This window comes from Nomia melanderi, chromosome 8 (assembly GCF_051020985.1).
Source record: "Nomia melanderi isolate GNS246 chromosome 8, iyNomMela1, whole genome shotgun sequence".
Classification (NCBI taxonomy): Eukaryota; Metazoa; Arthropoda; class Insecta; order Hymenoptera; family Halictidae; genus Nomia; species Nomia melanderi.
In genome coordinates, this window is record NC_135006.1 from 3,042,025 (window position 1) to 3,061,247 (window position 19,223).

The 19,223-nt window shown below is 36.4% G+C and overlaps 1 protein-coding gene and 1 long non-coding RNA gene across 9 annotated transcripts in view; one reads left to right on the forward strand and one right to left on the reverse strand.

The window, feature by feature from the left end:
- Nucleotides 1-19,223, forward strand: part of wge (BAH domain and coiled-coil containing protein winged eye) — a 216,778-nt gene that overhangs the window by 172,900 nt on the left and 24,655 nt on the right. For 7 of the 8 annotated variants that reach the window (XM_076370366.1, XM_076370365.1, XM_076370367.1 and 4 more), the window contains 4 exons: nt 6,094-6,324; nt 13,026-13,190; nt 15,053-15,349; nt 18,606-18,716. In XM_076370366.1, coding sequence (XP_076226481.1) covers nt 6,094-6,324; nt 13,026-13,190; nt 15,053-15,349; nt 18,606-18,716 — 804 coding nt within the window. The remainder of the gene's footprint in view (nt 1-6,093; nt 6,325-13,025; nt 13,191-15,052; nt 15,350-18,605; nt 18,717-19,223) is intronic. The other variant, XM_076370368.1, reaches the window with a different exon arrangement.
- Nucleotides 15,220-18,686, reverse strand: LOC143174842 (uncharacterized). Its single transcript, XR_012999273.1, has 3 exons — nt 18,568-18,686; nt 16,494-16,644; nt 15,220-15,523 (listed from the first exon to the last, which is right to left on the reverse strand). It is a non-coding gene; the product is annotated as an uncharacterized LOC143174842 (long non-coding RNA).

Genomic DNA, 19,223 nt, shown 5'->3' on the forward strand with positions numbered 1-19,223 from the left:
CACGAAATAATAAGAAGTCTTTTGGTCATGTAAACATTGCAATAATAATAAACGTGACTTCAAGAATATACTATTTTTCTTATGTTAGGTTGAAGCTGTACCTGTAACAGTAAAGTAAAATACATTCTACAATGATTATTTGATTTTGCTTTTAACACTTCGACTGCCACGTCACCCATATTCTACATCAACTTAAATATTCATTTTCTTGACAACGTATCGGACGAATCGAATTTTGTTCGGTACATGAGATATAAGAAAGACAGTAGAAACTTTGTAGTTTCTGCTTTATTAAGAAGACTGTTTCGACTGCATGCGAATTTTGATGAGCTTTTACTGAGCAGTCGAAATGTTGAAGGGAAATTTTCAAAGTCAGTATATCACTATAACATCACTTTTCTCTACTCTTTGTCTTATGGTGTTGATCGATTTACTCAGTAAGTGGCTCATATGGTGCAACGAACAAATGCTACACGTAACAAGGTTTGAAAACTAATTATGTTCGTTAGTGTATTACCTTATTGTATTCACTGGTTTCCTTCAAATTCTTCCTCAATTTCAATTCTGATCGGTGAAGCGGGTCGCGCGCGTCCGGGAACCAGGAAGCCTGCGGACGCTACCGACGCTGATGCAATTGACGACCTTGCAGCAATTCCCTTCGGGTGTTCCGCAACACGAAAACGTGTCGGTTGTTCGGAGTCGGACGGGGAGGAGATGACGCGGGTTGGTCAGACGCGAACGAGAGTGGGCATAACCGGCAGGGAACGACAGCCTGAAAGAGTAACGATGGGAGTGACCGATGCCGCCTGAAGAAATGATCGAGAAGGAGGAAGAAGCGTAAGTTGGTACCGCAAAAAATTGTGAAATCGACGGAGAAAGAGAGAAAAAGGTGGAGCAGAGGAACGGAGAGAAAAAGAGGAAAAGAGATGTAGAGGGGAGAGAAATAAACAGAGCTGAAGAAAAACAGAAGAAGAGGGAAACAGAGAGGCGAAAGAGAAATAGGAAAAGAGATATACGAAAAGAAGGGAATAGATGGAAAAAGAACAAATAGGAAGGATGAGCGAGAAAAAAGAGAAATAGAGCAAAAGAACGGAATACAGAGGAAAAACGAGGATAGAGAAAGAAAAGTGAAACAGAGGAAGAGAACGGAATACAGAGGCGAAAAAAGAGAATGAGGGGGAAAAAGGAGAAACGGAGAAAATAGGAGAAACTGAGAGAAAGAGATAGAAAACAGAAAGAAAGAAAGAAAAATAGCAAGGAGGGAGGAAGAGGTGGAGTAGATACGAAGGGAAGAAGAAAAGGAGTGAAAGGAGCAAAAAGTGACGTGGACGGAAGGAAAAAGACGCAAATGAGAAGAAGTGGTTTTCAAATAAGGGAGTAAAAAGAGCTGCAAACATAGTAGGAGGTAGCTCGCGGTGAACAGGCTCGCGAAGAGGAAGAGAAGACACGAAAATGAGAAATGAGAAAGAAGGAGGGACGAGCTTACGCAAGATTCTCCGGCTTCTATATTTACTGTAAGAACCGACTGGCCTCTCTCCGGCGTGTGTTCTCTTTGGTATCCTCGACGCCACGCCAGTTTTACGGTTCGTTTTCATGATTCATTCCATTCCACCACGTGGTCCGCTCGACGCTTCCCACGGCGGACTACTTGTTCGAAAGAACGGCCTGCGACGACTTTTGCTGGCCGAGGCACGTCGTTATCGAAACGGCGCTGACGATCGATGAATCTCACTAATGCCCTGAGAACTGTCCGTATGGTTTTCATTACTTTTTAGTGGGTCCGACCGACATTTTTTTTCAACTGCTCCCAGACATCATCTGCGTCATTGATGCTCTAGTGAATTGTAGGTCTTCACGCGAATTTAAAGTTTGAAGAATGTAATTAGGAAAACAAAATTATGGTAGAAAATATGTTTTTTCTTTTAATGGATATTATAGAAACCGCGGTTTTAGTCGTTTTATGGGTTTTTTAAAGTTTCGTGCATTCTGGGCGATTTTGTACTTTTAAGCTTCCGATGAGTGTTTCAAAATAAATTATTATATGAAATGTAATAATAGAAACGCTTTAAGGAATTCGTATACAGGTTTAATATTCACGTTTACTTAACAATAATATTTTATCGAAGAAGCCAGTGTTAATTGAATTTCTGTTTTTGTTAACTAGTCATTAAAAGTTTTTATTCGAACAAAGATATATGGTCTGTTGGTAATGTCTCATTTCGGTACTCGTGTGCGTCACTTAAAATTGTATATTTTAGTTTTCTGCGACACAGTTTTATTTTTAGATATAAAACAAGTTGTACAACATGAATATTCACTTTGATATACTAATTAACAATTTATATCTGATTTCTGAATACCTTTCTTTCATAGAAAAAATTAAAATGGAGAAGTTCAAATTGAGGACAATATTTGCGTATATAAATGATTCAATTTTGGACACCGGAGTCTGTGAAACAGTTTGCATTCAGAGTTGAACAAGGATGAATATTGCATGTGGAAGTTTTTATTTTGGGAACACATTTACACTTTGGTATTTTAGAACGAAGGGAGTTTCTTCGTTTCATTTTTAATTTGCCGTATTATCAGTAGTTGTGTTATGATACCCGAATAAATAACATGCATAAATAAACACGTTGAAAAATGGCAGAAAGCTATCGAATGTAATGAACAGGCGAGAATATAACATTTCAGACGTAACAAAACGTTTAACAACAATATTCTGGGTAAAAGTACACGCAACAGATAAAATGAAAAATTGAACTATTTATTGTCAAGATCATTTCGAATATTCAATACTTTTAACACTAGTTTCTATATTAGTTTAACACTAATTTCCAGTTTCTTCAGGCATTTATTATAGTATTCAAGTGAAACTATTTATTTTCAGTATCATTTCGGATATTCAATGCTTTCAAAATATCAATAATTGCAAAACCAAAAATCGAAACCTGTCGTTTTGACTGGTACCGTAGTTCTAGCGTTAAGGAACCGAACGATACAATACCGTGTATAACTGGAATAAAGCGCGATTAAACGCAGGTTGGCTTGTATCACGCGCTTCACGCGTTTCGATCGTAACAGAGTTTCATGAAAGCTCGTCAAATTGTAGGGCGGTCGTAAAAGTCTCGTTCCATTCGAGAAGTTATTGGTCAACCCTGATCGTTCCGGTGAAACACAAAGAACTGCTCTGCGCTGTCGGGACAACGAAATTCACGGAAGCTACGGCGGAAAGGATGTTCGCCGGCCATATAATTCCTACTACTTTGTGTCGCAAAGTGCTGGACGATATAAATGTTTTCATTGTCGGCGAGCGAGCTACGAGCGCTTTGTGTACATTGTAAGGCAAATATTCTTGCGGCGTGCTCGCGTAGCCACGCTCGCCGGCATAAATGTCCGCGGTATGGACGATACCATCAAGATTCTCATTTTTTCACGATAGAAGCAGTTGCTCATGGAATTAATGTTTGCGTTACGCATTCAGTTATTGACCTCGTCGCGAATTTTGTCCCGTCGGTCGTTCGCGAAACGCTTAGATAAAACGACGCGTGAGTGTCCTGCTATATCACTTGATGGATAGGCTAAGGAGTTCAGCTAATTGATCAGTCTTCATTTTTTCTTATTCAATTTCCTGTTGGTTCTTTTTTCTAAGTCTTGATATTCTTGATCATCAATTTGCTATTCTTCGATACGATTTCAAGTGATCAGTCAAAAGTATGAAACTATAAAGTAGGAAGACACTTCTTGTCTCTGTGCCAGCTCGCTAGATACCTATAGTGCAGCTCTCACGTTAGCTCCATTGACCACCAAGCTAAAAGTGCACAGAGGCGAGGGGACTCTTCTACTCACGATGCTCGAGCCGCCTCGGCTTTCGACGCTTGGTCATTATCGGCACGCGGCAACAACAAAGGACGGAAGCAAGGTCGAATGCGACGGAGTGAGATGTAACGATAGAAAACAAAATTCTCTATAGTTCTGTCTCACTCCGACGCATTCGGCCTTGCTTCCGTCCTTTGTTATTGCCGCGTGCCGATAATGATCAAGCGTCGAAAGCCGAAGCGGCCCGATCATCGCGAGTGGAAGAGTCCCCTTGCCCCTATGCACTTTTAGCTTGGTGGTCGATGGAACTAACGTGAGAGGTGCATATCAACTCTCAACTGCACTGTTGAGCGATGACTTGATATCTAGCTGGACAGCACGAAAACAGGAACGCTTCTCGCTGTGTGTTTTGTTTATAGTTTTCATTGGCTACGCTTAACCATATCAATAAGTAATAAATTATCATTGTAAGAAAGATGAGAACTGACCAGTAAATTCCACATTCCTCAACTTAGCTATCAAGTGATCTCTGTAGGGTACCGATGACTTGATGTCTACAACTGTCCTTTCATTTACGCGGCACTTTGTTTACACGACACTCTTTTTACGCTGTAAATTATAACACTATTTAGACGATATTGTTTATACGCAATACTTATTTAGGTGACCTGAATTTAGTGATAAATCGAATAATGTTTACTTTGATTTGCTGAAATCTTGTTATTATTTTTCTTAAACTATGCGTATAGGTTTTTAGAGCACTTTTAGACTTTCCATCCAATATTTTGTTTTCTTTTGTACTGGCAAACTCTACGCGACTTTCGTTCGTGTAAAACAAATCTACGTGGGACCGATAGTCCGCGTAAATGGAGTGACGGGTGAAGTTGTACAGCAAAGGGGCAAGAGGGATCCTTTAGAGTCTGTTTTGTTTACAGTTTTAATTGGCTACGCGTAACCGTATTAACGAATAGCAAATTAACATCATAAACGAGATTAGAATTAATCAATCAGACTCGCATTCCTCAGCCTAACCATCATGTGACCTTTCATCAGTAAATGTTCCTAAAAGTGCAGTTGGCAACGAAAACAATTAAATATTACTTATTTTTGTTTTTACTTTCCTGTCGTTCTTTTCCATTTGTCCTTCGGGACATTTGGAACATTATTTTAATTGTCTGTAATAATGACGAATGAATGATCATTCTTCATAAGATGTCATCTTCTTTTTAAATCCTACATACGTTTAATACACGTACACACGTTACCATACATTGGATTTGTTTTTATAAATTGTAATACAGTGTACAATTTTTTTGTGATAATTTAATTCCTATCGTTAAGTTCGATGGTAGCTCCAGTAATATATGTTTAACGTGCGAAAAATCGATTCCCCGTTTTCCATATCTCTTTTATAGGCAAAAATGTATTATTTGTAACGGGCTTCGCCTCAATTTGCTAGAATAAATATTAACTTCACGTTTCACTATTGACTCGATACGGCGACCCAAGGGGTCAGATGATTTTCAATACTTACTAAAAGTGGAAGCATCGTTTCCAATGGCTTCACACATATTTTCTAAATATAAAGTTTCGAAGCAACAATTCCATTACTTTCTTACTATACACACGTATTTAGCTTCGTAAAAGAACTATTTGAGACAAATAATGTAATTTTCTACTACACGAAAAATATAATGGGTTTTATACATATTTATTTTTCAAATACAAAGCTTTGTACCAACAGACTAATTACCTTTTTGCCCTACGTATGCATATAACTTCCAAAAGGGACTATTCGGTAATCCCATAAGCGGTTTTTTATATTTCCTTTACTTTTGAACATAAAGATAAACAAAACTGTTTTTAATCTAAAACATTCTCCTTCATTATCTATAAATTGTCTATCCATACGATATAATGACTTTAAAAATAGCTTTCATTGTCTTTATTTTTGAAAATAAAAAAAAATATAAAGAACCGTATTATTTATGGGATGACCCAATATTTCAGATAAATGATATGGTTTTCTACTACTCGAGGAGAGTAATGTGGTTTTATACATATTTTTCAAATATAAAGTTTCATAGCAACAGCTTATATTACATTTCTATCATACCTTGGACTTTTAAATGCTAGCTGGCAGCGAAAATTCAACGAAATTCAACTAATTAGCATAGGGCTCAGAGAAACGCGATTTACCGAGCGTTACGCAACCACGGGAATTCCATTATTTTTCTTTCTGAGGATCGACTCAGTCGGTTTCGTAAATTTCAGGGAAAACGAAGGTGGTACATTCCGACGCGGGCTGCAGCAGAACGTTGCCGGTTGCCTCGTCCTGGAACGGACAGGATGCGAATTGCAATAACAACGCGACTGGCGCCGGCAACATAGTGAAGAGGGAACCTTTGACTTCGGTGCCGTGTCAAGTCGCCGAGGTCTCGACCTCCCTTCACGCGACCACCACTTCTGTCAAGATCGAGCCGGTACCACCGAAATCGGAAAATGGTGAGTCACCTTGTTCGAACTTTTTGAACACTGGAACTACCGTCAGCGATTGAAAAGCTTTCGAAAAGAACTGTTTAAAACTGTTATATATCGGTTCCGACTGAAACACTTATGAAGAACCGAAATAAGTCAGTAACTGTTATTCGGTATATCGGTTCAGAGCTATATCGGTTTCAGTTCCGATTCTTCAGAACCGATACTACGTGAAACGGTTCTATAACTGTTATTTTTGGTTCTTGAGACAGTTACGAGGAATCGAAATGAAGAACCGAAAAATAATAGTTATAGAACCGTTTCAGATCAGAAGAACCTGGACCGAAACTTTGAGTTGATTAAAATCAATAAATACTGGGCAACGTAAGTTAATAATTCTCTTATTTTTATATCCAAATATACTACAGTATGGCAAAATATATTTCTGTCGATCATTGTATTAGTTCATCCCAAAAGTCCCTCCACAATATTTAGCGTATCAACAATTTTGGAAAAGCATTATCAAGCTTCCAGTCAGGTAGATAATCCATCATTACTATCACACATTAACATTTGATTATTATTATTAAAACGAAGGCCACTTATTTAAGACAACGTATTTATTCAAAATGTATCGTTTAGAAATTAAAGTTACTCCAAATATTTTTGCAGCCGGCTATATCTTTATGATTTTCATTAATTTTCGATAGGCATCGATATGATGTACTGAAGAAAGTGAATATTACTGTGCTTACATGGAAACCTAACTAAACTTATCTATGCTTCTCGGCGAGATGTTAATGAAAACTATACGGAATAAGTACCACTTAACATTTTATCACGATCTATGCTTAAAATAAATAGAAATGATAAGTAACAGATAGAGGCGTTATCTACGTTATGTTTAGTGACGCCAAGTTTCCTCAACTTTGCAAACGTAAGAGCCTAGTCCTGCTTACAAGCTTCTAGAAATCAACGAGCGTGCAGTCGTCGTAGAAAACGCGAATCGTTGCATCGTGTTACGTTTATCCGGGTATTGATAATCGAAATTAAGATCGGGGCAGACGGTACCTGTCGCCGTGCGCAGTGGTGCTGTATTAATTTCGCGGCGAAGGATCCGCGGACGTCGTTAGCGTTATCGATTACAGCAATTAGGATAGGAATGCCCGAGGTGTGCTCGCAGCTGGATAATCGCTACTTTTTCAATGGAAAATTTCGCCGCATCACTGTTAGCAGAGCGTGTAATTAAGCGATTTATATTTTAACGGTGGATCGAATCGTTTGCACTTATCGAGCGCCGGTTTTTGCCGAGATTTTCTCGGACGACGCCAACGGGATCGCGCAAAATTTTCTGCACTCTCGGAACGCTGTTTAATCAAGACATTTGTGGATTCATATGGAATGGTTTTGAAGGTAAAACCTGATTCAACCGAAAATTTTTGTGGATCAATAACGAGCGAGTGCAACGACGATAAAGAATTTTGAAACAGCGAAATGTAACTTGAGCTGCGGAAATTGGAAACGAATATTTTGTGTAAACGTTTAGTGATATCGTTAGATCGAATAAATATTTGCTGGTTGTTCTTTTAGTTTGTAAGGCATTTGGGGTGAATTGGATATTTCTCACTTTTCAGTATTTTACATATAAAATGAAGATTCTTAAGTTTTTTAAAAATTTATTTTACGCATATTGAAGCAGAATTTGTATTAATAACAAATATATGAAGAAAATGTTGATTCTAAGTTTTAGCTGCTAGTTTTTCTTTGTCCGATTCGCCACGGTCTACCCTATATTTCAATTATAAACGAATATGTTTCGAGAAATTGCTTAAAAGAAGAACGGCTGAATTTACGTAAATTATAGTAAAGAAAGTACTTGGGAATATAAATTTCGTTTGCTAAAATGCGCCGCGCATTGTGCTTTTAAACGAGGAACGAGTAGAAAATCTTGAAAAAATTGTGTAACTATTCCTTTGACAAAATTTTTGATGTGTTAATGGACCAATTGTAGATGATTTCCAAATTTTTTTCTCTTTTTCGAACTTAAATTTCATTTTGACTAAAGGATTTTCCAGAAATAACGAATGTTTATTCGGGAGAAGTTTTTAGCACGGTCAGCGCGAGTGCGAAGATCGTTAAGGGTTAAATATACTTCGTTACTAAAATCCGAAGAATCCGTGGATCATTAATAACGCGAGGCAGGAGGTAGTCGTTGTTGACGTTAATTAGTAGGACGAGGAATACGAAATACAAGTGATGTATGCACAAGATGTCCTGTAATTTGTGGCTCATCCGGGTAGGGTGTATGTAATTCTACGGTAAAAATGAAATTGAAAGCGTGTAATACACAATTTTAATTCCAGGTATATTTATTTATTTTGCATCAAATGTGTATCACATTTTTATTTTCTATTAAAAATGTAAATATGGTGATCTTTATTTCGTGCGATAATTAGAAATAGAAATATTTCGATGTTTCTAATTCAGTAAATAAAATATTCAAAAAGAAAGTAAATTTTTACCATATCTGGAAAAAATATAAGATTATGCTTAATGTACGACTTTTTAATATGAAGTAATCACAGTTTATGCGAGAAATTAATATTTCTACAAATATTCCCTATTTTTTATAATTTCAACGTATATTTGTCATAGAATTTATTAAGACACTTGTCTACGATAATATTATTGCAAATAGTTTTTACTGTAACGTAAAAATTGTTTAAATATTTCATTTTATACATTTGTATGTGTTTAACTCTGGTTTATAAATTCTGAATCAGATATGAATTTGGTGACAGAGGTAGTCACGATAGGAAGCTAAAACTTTTTTTCCAACAAAATATTTCTAAAACGTTTTAGACCGTTGTTTTTAAAATAAAATTACCGATTAGAGAAACGTGGATATTCTTTGTCATAATATTTATGTATTTATTTTAATATAATATTATTATATTATGCAAAGTAAGTAGCCCATAATACCTTGAATACAAAATATTAGCGCGAAGCCATCATTAGAGAAACATATCCGCACAATTATACTCTCACCGTCATGTTTCATAGTTCTCGAAATGCGTTGTGGTCTAAAACTTTGTCAGTTTGACGATTAACCTAATATTACAAAACATACTGTATAAATAATATATAACGCCAAGAAGCCCTTATATTCTTTCAAGATCCTATATTACATATCTTCTACAAGTTTCAATTAATCAAATTGTAGCGAGATTATCTTAACACATTCGCGATCGACAAATTTTTCGCTTTTCCAACACTCATTGCTGATGAAAACAAAGAAAATCTTCATTTAATTGCCGCTAATTTCTGATGTTAAAACAGGTGAAAAATGTAGAAAATTTCTTGTGAAGTATTAATCTTGTAAAGATCTGTTTGAAATCAAGAACTTTCCGTTAAAAAAGTCGCAAATGGAAAAGAGCAGAAGAATCAAATATTTTGAAAGAATAGAATTTGAAAAGACGCGAATTCACGTCAACGGTCGCGAATGTGTTCAGCTGTTCCAAGTCGCATGTTTTCATTTTCAACATCGATCAACAGCTACTATTTCCTGGATTGAGTATTTTCTAACTTGATCCAGTTCAAGTATTGAATTGTATACTATTCTCCATATTTTTTTCAACTGTGGAATAGTTGGAGGACGAAAGCGATCCTCTTCGGGTACGCAGTGTATCCGACGATCCATTTTCGGCGTCGTTTTTCGCGGTCTACCGCACTTCGGTCCCCCATGTAACAGTATAAAGTATACAACTGTCACAAAAATTTATATCACGGCTGCATGCACGCAGTTTTTGATTTATTAATACCGGTTGCTATTTCAGCGAACGTCTTGTTAAGCTTCTGCAGCATTGCAACTGGTTCCGATTCTTTTTCACTTTGTAGCAAACACTTAATTTAACTCATGCTTATCTGCCGCTTGCTAAACTTAAAGCGATGAAAGTCTAGATACTGAATAGCTACTAAATTCGAAATTTTTGCGTGTCAAATTATTCAGGCTACTCGGTAAAAGGTGCTAGAATACTCGTTTTCAACGTAAGCCGACTATTTATAGATGTCTAGAAGAAGGAAACGGCTGAAACAGATTTATTGTTTAGCATTTTATGATTGAAACATTAGGATTAAAATCAGGCATGTATTTGTAGTAAAATAAAAATGGATTAGAAAGTGAATACTTAGATGAAGAGTGTATAATTCAAATCATTTCAACTTCCTTGCCTTGAGTTTATTGTTTCTAATGTGTATCTATACACACTCTTCAGATTTTTGCCGTTTTATGTACTTCATACCCTGATATAGCACTAGTAACTAATGGCACAGATAGGATAACATCAATTACTGTAAGTAAAAAAATAAGAAAAGTTAAACGAAAATTATTCTAACTGAAGCATTTACTTTATACATATATACATATACACTTTTAATCCCACACGCTTAATCAAACTTGAAGGAATTTATTTATCCTTTTAAATGTTCACATAATTTTTTCTTATAACTTTTACAGTTTAGTCCCTGTTAATACTGCAATTGCAAACGTATGACCAGTTAAGTTTATTAAATTTCATTAATTAATTAATGATAAAATATATTCTGTTTATATATCAATTAACTCTGTAACAGCAAATATTCGTAATCCCTTCAAATAATCGAATACCTTACAACTTCATTTGCAAATATACCTCATGATGGAATTTACAACTCAGTGTCACGACTTATTCTATACATACGCGTGACAATTCACCTAACACTGATAACAATCTATTTCTTAAAAATAATCAGCAATACCAATTAATCAATATCATACACTTAATATCACCGATATCCACACTACATGCGCACCGATAACTGACAACATCACCATTCGTATACCCGAGGGATTAAAAAAAAACCGCCTTCGGTGTATTACACGCGAACAATCGCATTCACGAGATCTTCATCAGGAGTCCAATCCCGCGAACTCTCGACGATCAACGTTTTACAAATATCCATGTGACACACGGCGTGTGGATGGAGAGAGTATTGAGACGAAAAAAAAAAGAAAGAAGAAGAAGAAGAAGAGGAAAAAAAGCAGTCGGAGGACGGCGAAACGATGAAAGGAGAGAAAAGGAATCAAGGAAGTAAGAAAAGGGAGCACCTATGCTACCAACACGCGTAACAGTGGTAGGGGAATAAGAGAAAAAAATACTGCACACGGTGGTTGGTGGGGGGTGAAGCGGGGGGAAGAAGGTGCGGCGAGAAAGGGTGGGAGGGTTGAAAGGGGTCGAGAGAGAAAGAGGGAAGGAGCTCGTTAAGTAGGAGGTGCGTGGCACGCATGGCGACGCAAACACAAGGCGTGGCTCGAAAGAGTCTCGACCCTATGGGTTCTATCCCCGCTGCACCAAAGTGTGCTGCTCCCGGCCACTTGAACAATCGCGAATGGAATGATCACCGCTCTATGCTTATCTGCGCGCGGTTACGTCATTCGAATCTCGCGGCAAATAACGACGAGTAAAAGGCGAAAGAACGGCGCGGCTAGGCGGCGCGCGGCTCGAATGGCCGTTACGGAGAATCATTGGGTTAGACCCGATCCCTGGCGACGGGAACGTCGCTTTCACGTGTAGACACGTTATGGACACGTAAAAGAGGAAACTCAAAGGAAAACCCTGTTTTCGTTGATTACGTGCGGCGGGGATCTTCCGACGTCCACTGGTAGTAGCTAATCTGCTAGTCCGCGAATGGCCGGGATGTTTGAATTGCTGTTTCTCGTGGTGGTAGAGTAGAGATTTCTTAAGCTTTTGTTTAGTACGGGACCTTTTACAGGGATTGAGAATGTTTTGAGAGTAACCATTTGAAACTGGTATTTATGGGTTGCGACTGGAACAGTTGTGGAGAATTGAAATACTGTTATTGGGCATATCGATTTCGGTTCTTCGGATCTGATGTTAGGTCGGTCCAGTATTGGTTTTGTAACTATTGTTTTTTATAAACTGTTTAAATGACCAGTAATGTTTAATACAAACATCTGATAGTTTTCAGGTTTTATTAAAATAATGTAGGGTGGAGGAAGCGTGCCGATTATCAGTCAATTATTAAGAAGATAACTCATGTTTCTTTGAAAATTTATTTAAATAATTGATTTAGCAATACGCAAGCTGAATTGTAAATCAATTAAGGTCTTGATAGATGCACTCTTAGAGTTTCTGTAGAGAAATTTCAAAAGGTCAATTTAACTGTTCGGTAATTTTAGCATTGCAGAATGGATATAATTAAAAATAACGAAATGTTGAATGTTGGAGTCGCGAGAACGTCTACGTTCCATAAACAACTGTTTGCTTCCGTTGCGAAATTGAGACTTTCCGAATTGAGAAAAATTGACTGGGAAGGGACCTTCTGCAGACAAAGCACCCCTCCTTTCCAAAACTTTCTGTAGGGTCCTCTAGGATCTTACACTTTGCCCAGAGTCTTGCACTTCACGTAGACCCCAATTTGTGCCCAATTTGCGCACCTCATAATTTTTACAAAATGTTTATAATAAAGTAAATAAATTGTGACCATATCTTATTTAGGAAAACGGTTTAGACAAATAAGTTAATTTGAGAATATGTCCATTGGACACTACTGGCTTGTTTAGAGAAGAGACACATTGCCGTAGAAGAGAATGATAATCACGAGCGATAGAAACGCGGTACCAATAATGAAACCCGAAATTGATGTACTTGTATCTGTTTGTTTTTCAGGAATTGTGGTGTCAAATGCAGGAGCCGGTGGCGTACCAGTTGGAATCGCAGTGGCCAGGCAGAGATTGCAGCACCAGGAGACCTCGACTTCGATGCGCAATGTTTCCCTGAGTCATCACACCTCGCATCACGCGAGCTATCATCACTTTCAGCCCGACAATCTCGGTGAGTTCCTGTTGCTTTTGTTCCCAGCTTTAAAAAGTCTTTTATGTCGTCGTAGAACCACTGCGCCGGGTCTTACGGTCCTCTTTTGATTTCCTACGCTCTTGGACGAATGTTTGTCGGTAAAGGATCTAGTAGATTCTCTGGGTCTCGCAGTTCGTGGTTTTTTTTGTTTGGATTGAATTAGTCTGAAAGGGAACTTCACCTATACAATTTTTTAAATACGTGTCATCGAATTGTGTGGTCCAACACGTTCGTTAACATTGTACCTTTCTTCACAATGGGAATATTTTATTAAACACAACGTATTTTCTTTATGAAGTAGTTAAAAAGTTTAAGAGAGAGTTGAATTATTGATGTCCTGATTGTTACTTCAGGCAAAAGCTTAGACAAAAAATATTGTAAGACAAGCAGATAATTCCATTTTCTTTACTGAAAATACGAGATCGCGATCGTCGTAAGTATGTACATAATGGACGTTGAGCATATCAAGCAAAATAAATACAAGCCGATTTTAGTCGATGCGATATCTCTCATACGTTTCAAAATTTGTTTTGAACAACGACTACAATTGTACTGCCGTAATTATCCATGGCTCGTCTAGCAGTTGAAAGTGTCCCGCACACAATTGTTTGCATACCCTATCGGAGAATATCCTATCACTGCATAGAATATCGATGGTTTTTCGCGCGACCGACACGCGATACGGATCATTCAGCCAACAATAGTGTACTATATAGCTTATATGAATGTAGCTGGATGAAAGAACTGCCCGGTGAATTGTCGGAACAAGTATAATACTTCGCTCCAATCGCGGTTAGATGTATGTTTGCATTATCAGCTTTCTTTGAAGTAGAAATGTTTCTATTGGAAGCAGATAACGTCGGTGGAAAGGGAAGAGGCGAGTAGGAAATCAAGACTTTCAAAATATTATTCGCGAATTAATCACTGGACCTTCGAAATTATGAGAAATTTCTGTCGGGTTCATCAAGTTAAAATAAAGTGAATTATTTTTAAGTAAACTGAATAAAATTAGCGATGAAAAAGGAAAATACAAATAGTTCTGTTCCGAGCGTAACTGTTGCACTGGAACAGTAAATAGAAATTTCGATTTGTATCGGAGAATTTAGAGAATTCTGTACGGTGTTTCGAAGAAAGTGCAACACTCAATCTAAATAGAAACTTGAGAAAAGCATTTCATTTAGTTTCTTTTATTCACAGGCAGAGTTTGAATAAGTCAGTATAGTAATAATTGATTTATATCGGTATTCGTACCTTAGAATTTTAATGAATTAATCAAAATTGATCGACTATTAACCTGTTAATCAAATAATCTTTAATCACAAACACCCATACAGACAAATACATACAATGACTATACTAACAACAGCAATATACATATATTATAATAAAATTTAATATAGAAATCTCCATATAAACAAATAAGAAAATCAATAATTAACCAAAGACAAAGACGAATAAAAACATAGTATATACCCATTGTCTCCGCATAACAAAATCAAATTTAACCAGTTAACTGCGCCTGACGAGCACACACTTCATTTTTTCGATTTTACTGCACGCAAAATCAGAGATTTTTCAAACTAAATTCTATAATTAACCGGTTAAATTAAAAAAAAAACTTGTTTATAACTCGGTTGCACTTGTTCCACATACTAACTGCCATCTTGTATTACATATGAAATACAAATTACGGAATTATTTCATGAAAGATGGCAGACAAGAATAAAGATGGTCGACGTGCCTAAGATATAAAACCAAGGACCATCATATACCTATTATTTGTTCGTTGCTGTGCAGTGTCGACGCATTTACATTTGTGTACACATTGAACCTGTTGTTAGGTTCAAGCACGGCCATGGCAGTAGGCGGTGCGACCCTGGTGCATTGCGGAGGACCTGGAGGGGAGGACCGTCCGGCCCACCTAGCCATTCCTTCGGGAGCCCTAGCACCCTCTTTGAACGCCACTCTCGGCTCGAGCCTGAATTCCAGCCTGAATTCCAGCCTAAATTCCACGCTGGGCAGCATCGGTGCCGCGGCCAGCGCAGCCACCGCGGCCGCGGCCGCAGCCGCAGCCGCATGGCCGCCTACCTTATGGCAGTACCCCGCAGCGGCCGCGGCCGCTGCAGCTGCAGCTGCAGGTGAGTCCCATTCTCGACTTGCTTCCTCTTCTTTCCTTTTTCACTTTTCTTTAAGCGTCACCGAATCTACCGCGTTTCCTTCTTGGAAATTGCTTCTTTCAGGTCGTTCACTTCTTTCCCGTCAATTTTATCCTTTCGTTGTTCTATTTGTCTTTATCGTGCGACATTTCGAAGCTGAAAAATTCGTTTTGTAGTGTTCTCATGAATGGCGTATCTTACACTTCGTGTATGAATATGAAATTTTAGTGATTGGAATTTGCGAAGTTAGTAATATTTTGATCAAACGATGTTTTAATTAAGGAATGAACTTCATTCAAATTGAAAAATGTTGGTCCTTTTTATGTGGCTATCTACTTTTGTATTGTATAAGTAATTATTGTCTGTTGGCTTATATCGTACTTTTGCATATCTTTTTTTAAACAATTGTATAAAGTTTAGATCGAGTTGAATTACACTCTTTTCAAATCATGTGTAATAAATTTTAACAGAGCTGATATGAAGTAGTGTTTTCTTTCGTTTAAAAGTACCTATTTCGTAATCTGTAAAAGTGCCATTTCGAACATATTATAATCCATGCACATTAATAATTTAGGCAAATATATTTAATTGCAGTATATCGTAATATTAGTCGCATCTATGTAGTTTTAAACATCTGAATACTGTATTAGGACGAAATGGTAAATGGTATATATTCGTCTTCAAATTGTAACCCTGTGCACTCGACAAATTTTCTCATTAAAACTATTTAATGAAATGTCAATGATGTTTTTCAAAGTTAACGTAAAGAGCAGTCGTACATAAAATAAGGAATAGAATCATTTTATGTCAAAGCTTCATGTGTTAATGCATTGTACAACATTTGAATTTAAAAATGTAATGTTATGAGCTTGTTGCATCGAATGAGTTGGCGACTAGAGGTCGTCTGTCGAATGCAAAGGGTTACTGTTACAATAAATCATCAATAATGCATTACTTTTGTTTACTAAACTTCTGCTTTATAAAAACATCGAAATTCGTTCAATGCGATGTATTACATAGCAACGTTACAACGAGCAACCTCTTTTTCTGGCTGCCTGTATAGCCGAATAAATCATTTCAGTAATCGAGTAGGTATTTACTGACCGCCATTTAGTTAATCCCAAACCTTTTTGCTTGGTGTGCACGGTTGCTTGTCCAATAAACTGCTGCCACACAATGCCAAAAATATTTTCCTCGAAAGCTCGTGATCATTTGTTCCTCTTGTTCGATGATCACGATAATTTCGGTAACTCCAAATGTGACCTTTTTCAGTGGCTCTGTAAATTATTACCATCAACCGTTCAGTTTCAGTTACCGAACCCGAGACAAATATGCATAATTGACGCCTCATTAATACGCTCACTACAGAAAATATGGCTGATCCTCTGCAGTTCCGGTACATCGTTTCATCTACTGGTTTAGTCTCTTTATGGATAAGCCATTTGTCACGAAAATATCAAACAAAATGAAACTATTTCGGAATTATCGTGCATAAACTAACAATCTGTTTGACACCCATTTTTTAATTTAAGTAACAAATTTTAATTTTAGTTAGAGATCGTTCTGATACGAACTGGGATATATTGCATGTGACATTTTTATGCGAATGAAAAAGTAAATATGATGCTATACGGGCTGCTTCAAATATTAAAACAGTGTTTAGTCGATATATACGCAGGTATTTCTGAAAACCATTTGAAGAGGTTTTTAGATATACATGAAAAGATTAAAAAAGGTTTATATAAACTTATATCCTGTTTCATTTTGTTTCCAAGTTAGCAATGGGTGCTTTAATTAATTTTATGTGATGACTGATCTTGCATTACCTAAATTCAAACGATACAATTTTTTATATATTTTAAAATTATCACGTCACTCATTAGCAGTCTTGGAAAAGTTTATTGATAATAATCAATGTTCTTAGATTTTTTAAACAATATTTCAGTAACAATATCAACCACAATCTTAAATCAGCAAATCAACTTGAGTATTGTTATTATGTAATTGTTATTCAAAGAAAATTATTAAACTATTTTTGAATACACGTTCATAAATCATTGATAAACCTACGATAGATAAAGCGTTAAGTTTTTCGATGACATATTGAATAAACTGAATTTCGTTCGATGTACGAAATACAAAAAAGTTAAGAGGGTTATTGCTATATATTTTTGGAGGTGCACCAAATTTCACAGTCCTCTTATATATCTTTTATTTATCGGCATGATTTCGGGCTGCATTCATCCTCCCGTGAAATGACTAGTAAGACGACCAAATTCGAACGGTGACCGAGTGACATTTAACCGGATAACAAGGATCTATATTCACGTTGTTCGCGCATTTACAGCTTCCTTAAATTATTCAAGTGCCCTTGTATTTGAGTCGACAATTTTCAGCTCTTTGCTGTACTTATTCCAAATACTTCGCGACTCTTTTATCGCGATGGAGGAAATATTTCCAGGGAAATCAGCAAAAGTGTCTATCTGATGATACTATTTTTGTCGTATTATTTTGTAATATGTGTTATGCGAGTATGCAGGTTTGAAAACCCACGCTAAAATGAATTAATGAAAAATATAGAATTCGAAAAAGAACCGCATTTCATTATTGATAATAATTATTGATCGCAGTAAGACATTATTTTTCGAATTCTATATTTTTCATTGATTCATTTTAGCGCCGGTTTTCAAACCGTTGCACTCACATAACGAATGTCACAAAATAAAAAAAGAATGTTATATATTTTTATTCGTTATTCTATTTCAGCTATTTTCATTATTCGCATGTTAAGATGACCTCGTTCAACGCTTTTCATTTGCGCTTGATTTTTTTCGAACGTATCTTCTGCGTTAAAACTCTGACTACCACGTCACCCGAATTCAAATGATACCATTTTTTTCATAAACTTAAACATTAATTTTCTTGATGACGTTTCGAACGAACCGAATTCTGTTGGATGTATGAGATGCAAGAGGGACAACAGAGCAGTCGTTACGAAGAATCTTGACTTTTTAGTTTCTACTTTATTAAGAAAATTATTTTGACCACATAGGAGTTTCGATGAGTGTTTATTTGGTAGTCAAAGTGTTAAATATGGTTTTATTATACAATGGTGATCAAATTAGCTTTCGCATGGAATAACATGCGAAACACGTTTCAGTTGACTATGATTGAGTTATTGAATGAAACAAACTTAGTACCTATTGTAGAAATTTCGTCATTTATAATGATGTTTCAGCAATGCCGATGGAACCAGTCGGATTTCCACAAATGGGTGTCGGAGTTCAAGGTGGCTTGCAGTTGGTCAGAGATCCAAATACGGGCCATCTTCTTCTTATACATGCTGCAGGTGCGTGCAAACATTTATATATTATGCTTGTATACAGACTGATCTTAAGAATTTAAATTTTGTATTTCAATTTTTGTACTTTGTATTTTTGTACTTTATTAATTGAACTTGTTCTTTGGAAGAAAATAAGAACAAATTAAGAACAGTAATTTGTTGACAATAATACTTACTTAAGCAACTCATTCTGGAATTTTAAAAATAACAATAAACTGTAAAGTAACAACTGTACATAAAACTGTACATACTATGCGTAATATTCAGTCAAATATTCGAGTGAATTAAATAAATCTTAAATATTAAACTGCTAATATTCATAACATGAATAAGATGTATTTCAAAACATCGAATATTAGCTTAACATCGCAAATTTTACAATATAAATCAGTTATTGTCCTTAAGAGGTTAATAGACTTTATTAATAGACTTATTTGAGAAATAATTGTATATATTTAAAATTACTGTTGAAAATCGGACATTTCACGTGTAACGACCCAATGGAAGTATGTA